This window comes from Juglans regia, chromosome 16, assembly GCF_001411555.2.
Source record: "Juglans regia cultivar Chandler chromosome 16, Walnut 2.0, whole genome shotgun sequence".
NCBI classification, from domain to species: Eukaryota; Viridiplantae; Streptophyta; class Magnoliopsida; order Fagales; family Juglandaceae; genus Juglans; species Juglans regia.
This window is the reverse complement of record NC_049916.1, coordinates 4,901,569-4,908,546: the sequence shown is the minus strand read 5'-3', so window position 1 is coordinate 4,908,546 and position 6,978 is coordinate 4,901,569. Positions and strand designations below refer to the sequence as shown.

Sequence of the window (6,978 nt, the reverse complement as noted above, 5' to 3'; positions counted from 1 at the left end):
ATTACAGAGGCTTAGATCATGTACAGAGATTTTAAGTTATGATTTTTCACGAGAAAGTTTTTATAAATATTTCTGTACACTCTCATTTATGATTTCAGTATTTCAATACAAAATGACTTTATTTATTATAAAGAATATTTGTATCTGGCGCTTCTTTACAAAAATTAAATCTTTAAGTCAATGTTTGTAGTAGCACTTCGGCTCCCGTGATTTTCTAAAAATGACGTCTTTCTTAACTGTGGGTAACGTGGTGTTACAACCTACCACCTTTAGACAAATAAGACATCTTCCAAGATGTGAGTTTGCATTCTACTTTCTCAATCATTGTGTTCCAAATCTGTTCTGATTTAAAAGGAGCATCCAAAAGTAAGCCAAGATACTTCAGGGGTAGAGAAGATACCTTATATCCCAAGAGGGAGGCTAGAGTTGCCGCTTTGGGAACAGTCCCCACCGGTACCAATTCAGACTTTGAGAGGTTAACTTTCGAAGTCGAGACAACTTTGAAGTAGAGAAGTAGAGCCCTTAAAGCTTGGATATGCTCGAGATCTACTCTGCAGAAGATGAGAGTATCATCCATAAACAATAGGTGAGAAATATCGATAGAGCCATAATTATCATTCCCCACCGAAAAACCATAGAGGAACCCACCTTCCACAAGGCCCACAATCATCTTATTGAGAGCTTCCATGACAAATAAAAAGAGTAAGGGAGAGTGGATCCCCTTGTCTCAAGCCACTTGAGGAGTCGAAAAAACCCATTGGTGAGTCATTCATTGATATAGAAAAGTGAACTATTGAGATGCAAAATTCTACCCAATTCAATCATTTCTCACCAAAACCACATCTTTTAAGTAGATAAAGTAAGAACTTCCAATTATGATCATAGGGTTTTCCCATATCTAGTTTGCAAAGTAACCTCGGTTCTGAAGATTTGAGTCGTCCATCCAACTCTTCATTAGTAATTAAGACCGAATTCAGAATTTGTCTGCCTTTGACAAATGCATTTTACGGCTTTGAAATTAATTTGTCCATCACCATATTCAATCGGTTTGCTAGCATCTTGGATAAAATCTTGCAGACCCCATTTGGGACGATAGTCTCAAACATCCACTAATCACACCTTTTTGGGAATAAGTGCTAAAAAGGTAGCATTAAGACTTTTTTCAAAACTAGCATGATTTTGGAATTCTTGAAATACCTGCATAAGGTCGCCCTTTAACACTTCCCAACAGGTTTGGAAAAAGCTCATTGTGAAACCATCAGGGCTTGGGGCCTTGTCACTAGCCATACCCCGAATGACTTTGGGTACTTCTTCTTCTTCTTCAAAGGGCCTCTCGAGCCACCCTACACTTTGTGGATCAAGTTCAGAAAAAGTTAAACCACCTACTGTTGGTCTCCATGCTTTTTGTTCGAGTAGGAGATGTTCATAATATTATGTAATGTGGTTCTTGATGATTGACTGATTTGAAGAGACTGCTCTATCTATCATCAATATATCAACAGCATTGTTCCTCCGGTGCGAATTAGCCACCCTATGGAAGAACTTTAAGCACTTGTCTCCCTCCTTGAGCCATAGTGCCCTTGATTTATGTTTTCAAGAGATCTCTTCCATCAATATGACTTTTTCAAGTTCTATAACTATCTGATTCTTGTGAGTTTTTTGGGATTCAGAAAGAGTTCTAGCCTCCTCCTCGCCCTTCAGACCCTGTAGCTCCTCTAGAAGTGAACGTCGTTGTAGAGTTACATTACCAAAGACTTGTTCATTCCATTGCTTCAAATCTTGTTTGAGAAATTTTAGCTTTTTTGACATTATGAAGCTTGGAGAGTCTTGAAAATCATAAGAAGACCACTATTGTCATACCCAGTCTACAAAACCATTAGATTTAAGCCATATATTTTTTAATTTAAAATACTTTATGCCTCCTTGGATGCCTCCACAGTCTACGAGGATGGGGAAGTGAACTAAGCATACCCTAGATAGTCTTCTCTGAGTTACATCCGGAAAATGTAACTCCCATTAGAGTTAGCAAAAATCTATCAATTCTCGACCAGGATGAGAGTTTTGGTATATATCTGTTCGGTTTAAAATATGTTTAAAACTGAATCGAACCGGACTCGTTACATCCCTAGTCCAAGCAGGTTAAAAATAGATCAGGTACTTGGCTATTAGTTTTCTTAGTAAATATAAATTTATATTACTTATTAAAAGCGTATATACTGGAACTTATTTTATGCAAGCTGATGTGGCAGGTTACCATATCAACGATTGATGTGTTTAAAGTTTTGAAAAATAAACATGTAAATATATTTACTATTTTCCCTTTCAAACATTGTGAAATTTCATTCATCAATTTTCTATATTTAATCTGAAATACTACCTTTCCATGCTATGACATGCATGGACTCCAAGAAAAATTCATGGGAATAAATATACAATTGTGGGAGTAATTTGTGCAAATCATTGAAATTTGCCTGAAACAACAAAAAGTAGAGAAAGAGAGAAACACATGATGATGATGGCATCTTCATGATTGTGAGGCTGCAATCAATCAAACTGATGAGGGCCACTTTTAGATCAAACCCACCATTAATTTGTTCAGTTTCTTGTTGCTTATCCTCTGCTGATAGACTTTTGTATCCTCCAAGCTGAAAAACAAAAATAACATTAACTAGAAAAAGATTAAAATGTTACTTTCTATGTTGGAGTAAATTAGCTAGTGCTTAAAATAATCAAACGTAGCAATCATAGGTGTGCTAACCCTATGGTCTAGACCAAGCATCGGAGGCATAGTACCACGTCTCGAAATGGAGATCATCGATCGATCTCCTAGATTAATTCTGTTTACCGCAGTACGAGACCGGCCTTTGTAAACATGTGAGCTGGGTCCGTTTACATGGATCCCGTACTGCACCAAGCAATTTTGGATCTCGTATTCAAATCTCTTGTAAACTGTTGTCTCTTTTTGTGGTAAAACTATATGATCATCAGTGACTTCATATAACACTTTATTGCAAGGGCCTTCAAATAAGCTTATGTGAATGGAAAAAATCTCAAAATTCTAAGCGAATACTCATCTAATTCTGACTATAGATCATCATAGTCAAGCTAATAATTTTTTTTATTGATGTGACAGATATATCAATATTTATCACGTCAATGGTACTTTTAATTAGTGAATGTTACGTTTAGGATGTTACGAGTAGTAAGACACATGCATGCAGATATACGTAAAATTTTAAGTGTTAAAAAATAAATAATTTTATTGACAATAGAGATTGCACTTTAACATTCCTCCCATAGACGAATATATAATTCTACACTTTCAAATTACAAAAAATCTACTCAATCTCATACTATTCACACAACCTCCACACTCCACATTATTTTTAATTTTTATTATTTTTTTCTTTTATTAAATATTTATTATATAAATAATGAATAAAAAATTTAAAAAGAATAAACTCAAAAAAAAATTTTAAAAAAATATTAAAAATTTAAAAAATTTTAAAAAGTGTGGAGTGTGGAGTGTGGTGGAGGTTGTGTAGCAAAGCTCAATTATACGTTCATACTCGATCTGTACCAAAAAGGGTTACAATCTATATGCATGCAGAACCTTAGATCGATGGTTTATAACCATGCCACCTCGCTATTTACATGTATTTTAACGTCATTTGGAATTGAAAGTTCGATGTGCGAAAAATAAATAAACTCTTGATAGTTTAAGGGTGCAAAATATTCTCTTTTTCCCTTTCAAAACAATCATTTTATCTTACTAGAAAGGAATTAACAGTACTGTTGATAGATTTTCAAGGCAAAATGCAAGGAAAAAAAACTCATGGGTCTTGAAATTAATACAAGTCATTTGCTAACCTTGGAGGAGGCGAAGATTTGGAGGGTGGCAGTAACATGTGAGCAAGCTTAAGGGCATCTTTGTGGCAAGTGATGCCTTGGTTGAAGCACAGGTATCTTCCATATGCTGACGTGTCTTCAAAGACGCATACGTGGGCATCCACGATGAACCTAAGATCAACGGTTACGAATACGCCATCTTCGTACATCTCAGCCGCTCCTTTCAAATAAGGGTTTGTGATTGTAAGATCAGAACCCATGAGGAGCCCTCCGTTTATGGAGACCATGTTCACGCCTCTATCCATGGCCAGTGCCCATGCTGTCTTCTCGGCTAGGGTTTTTGCTAGAGCATGCCACAGCTGATCATATTCATGATTTTTTCTTTTTATTAACTCATCCAATGAATTCAGAGAAAATTTGATTGATTTGCACAGCAAAATGATGTTATTTAATTAATTAGGTTGTGACTAATTATAAGCATAATTGGAGTTTAAGTTTTAAAATCTTGAGTGAGAGATATATATTTAGGCACAGGAAGTAATTAAGTCTTACATCAAATACATAAATGTTTTAAGACAATCCATTTCATGTATCTATCTATCTGAAAATATCTCGAAGAAGTGTTTTTTTTTTTAAAAAAAAAAAACATTAAGACTTTTTATTAGTTGAAAGAAAATACTACTAAATAAAAAAGAAAATAATATAGAAGCCACTTCACTTTGTTTAAGACAAAGCTTCCACTAAAAATGGATCAAGATTAATGAAACGTGTGAAAAAAAAAATAGCAAGTTTTGAGCTCACATGGAGCCACGAGGCTTCCTAAAAAAAAGCGAATTAAATCCGGCTTGGAAGGTGGGAATAAAAAAAAAAAAAAAAAAAGTGGCTTGTTTGGAGAGTGAGATGAGATAAAATTTTGTGAATAGTAAGAAAATAGTTTGTGAATAGTAATGAAATAGTTTGAGTTGAGTATTTCTTAGATTTTGGAAAAGAAGAGAAAATTTTGAATAAAAAATATTATAAAGTTAAAATATTTTAATAATATAATTTTATAATATTATTTTTGTTGGAGATTTGAAAAAATTGAAATTATTTTTTATTTAAAAGTTTGAAAAAATTGTAATGATTAGTTTCAAAAAATTGTAATGATTAGTTTGAAAATTTTGTATTTGAATTATATTTAAGAATAAAATAGGATGAGATAAAATGAGATGAGATAAAAATTTTGTATCTCACTCATCTAAGGCCCCAAACTTGCCCTAAATAGACACAAAAAAACTCCCAAAAGTAAAGCAACAAACTAACATATACGCTAAATTTATTTTATAATAAAAATATTTTTACAATCCAACGTATCACATCAAACCACGTTAGTTTCTAAATTTACTTTTATAAGATTTTTTTGTAACAAGCTAAACCATTTATCATTAAAAAGAAAAACCAAGAAGTACGTATTACTAAAAAGAAAAACCGGTCGAGACCTTAGTGAACGTACAAAATTAGTAAAAATGTAGAGCGAGCACAAGCTGGCTCATTCATTGGAATAATATATAATAATAACTAAAAGATTGGTAAAATGAATGCTAAAGGGAGACGTATAAATAGACTACCTTGAACTTTCTACAAAGATTAATGTCGCTCCAATGTGTTTCATCAAAATCAGAGGGCATGGAATTACGGGCATCTCTCCAGATAACAGCAGTGATAGAAGAGGTAAACACCACTTTGTCTATGCTCTCTGTTTGTGCACACGCTTCCAACACATTATGAGCTTCTCTTACTTCCTCCTCTGCCATTAATTCCTGCACCAAACACTCCCCACTTGTTCATTCATTTCCATATGCAGATTACAGCTACCTGTATACGGCCTGTTTCTTTACTACTCTCTCTCTCTCTCTCTCATTTATTTGGATTTTTTAACCTAATTCATCAACTATTATCTATATATGTGGCTTATATATATATATACTCCTAACATATTTATAGATATGATCACTTGTTTCGTATAATTTAATTGCATCATCGTTTAGATCTAGCATCAAAATCCGCAAAAAGATTTCTTTATGTTCAGATATGAATTTGAAGATCTTGGGAGACAGATTGACATATGAATTGAAGTGGATAAATACGGTAAAACCGAATTCATGTATATATCTATCTCTCTTGATCTACTAAATTAGTCACCAAAAAGATCAATAGGCATGCAATAATGATGCATACATCATAAGTAGGCTGGTCCGGGGGAGGCTCAAAGCAGTAAAATAATCCAGAGCATCCCTTCAAGGCATCCATTATGCTGTGGTAGTCCAGATGATCTGAATGAAAAACCCTCAATTTCTCATGATCACCAGCTACCCCTTCTAATGATTGCATCAATATTTCACCTGATCATCACCCCCAAACAGACGATCACGTCAGAATCATTTGTCATTTTGCACGTACAGCATAAATAAACATATAATAAATAGTTAAAAAAAGATATATTATAAGAATCTGACAGCCGACCCCCCAATAGTAATTAATGTTGAACAGATGCTTTCTACTCATCATAAAAAACAAAAACCACATATAAATCAGAAGCATATGAATATCAGACATAAAATATTGGATTTTGAGGAAAGAAAAGATCAGGTAGCATAATCGAAGAAGAAGAAAGAGGAACCATGGTTTTGGACTGCAGCGTGGACAGTGTAGCCTCGATGCAAGAGGCGTTGTACTAGGGCGGATCCCAGGCGACCAGACGCGTCCATGACACAGACTGTCTTCGAGTTTTGGTTGAAAGAAGAAGGTGGAGCCATGGGAGATGGCCGTGCTAGCTAGGTCCTATATATGTAGCCCGCAGAGAGGAGACGAACAGAGAGCGAGCTAGGAGGAGGAGGGAAGAATGCCAAGACAAAGAAAACGAAATGAGGTGTGTTTTGTATTTATAAGGGAAAGAAGAAAAAAAGGGTACGTAAAAGAGACTAGAGGAGCATTGAAAGAGTGTAGTTAGCAGATGGTTGGGAAGGTGGTAGTTAAGGAAAGGAGAGGAGAAAGAGGGATCAGAGAGATTGGTATTATTAATATATTAATAGATTGATGGGCTTCACGAAAGAGATGAGTTTGATGGGAACTCAACACGACCCAACATTT

At 34.6% G+C, this 6,978-nt stretch overlaps 1 protein-coding gene across 1 annotated transcript; it reads right to left on the bottom strand.

The window, feature by feature from the left end:
- Positions 1-2,440: 2,440 nt before the first annotated feature.
- LOC109004593 (cinnamoyl-CoA reductase-like SNL6) lies at positions 2,441-6,762 on the bottom strand. The gene is made up of 5 exons (XM_018983196.2): positions 6,509-6,762; positions 6,067-6,230; positions 5,457-5,648; positions 3,871-4,208; positions 2,441-2,645 (listed from the first exon to the last, which is right to left on the bottom strand). The coding sequence occupies exons 1-5, from the start codon at positions 6,642-6,644 to the stop codon at positions 2,570-2,572; spliced, it is 906 nt and encodes a 301-aa protein (XP_018838741.2). The 5' UTR covers positions 6,645-6,762; the 3' UTR covers positions 2,441-2,569.
- Positions 6,763-6,978: the final 216 nt, after the last annotated feature.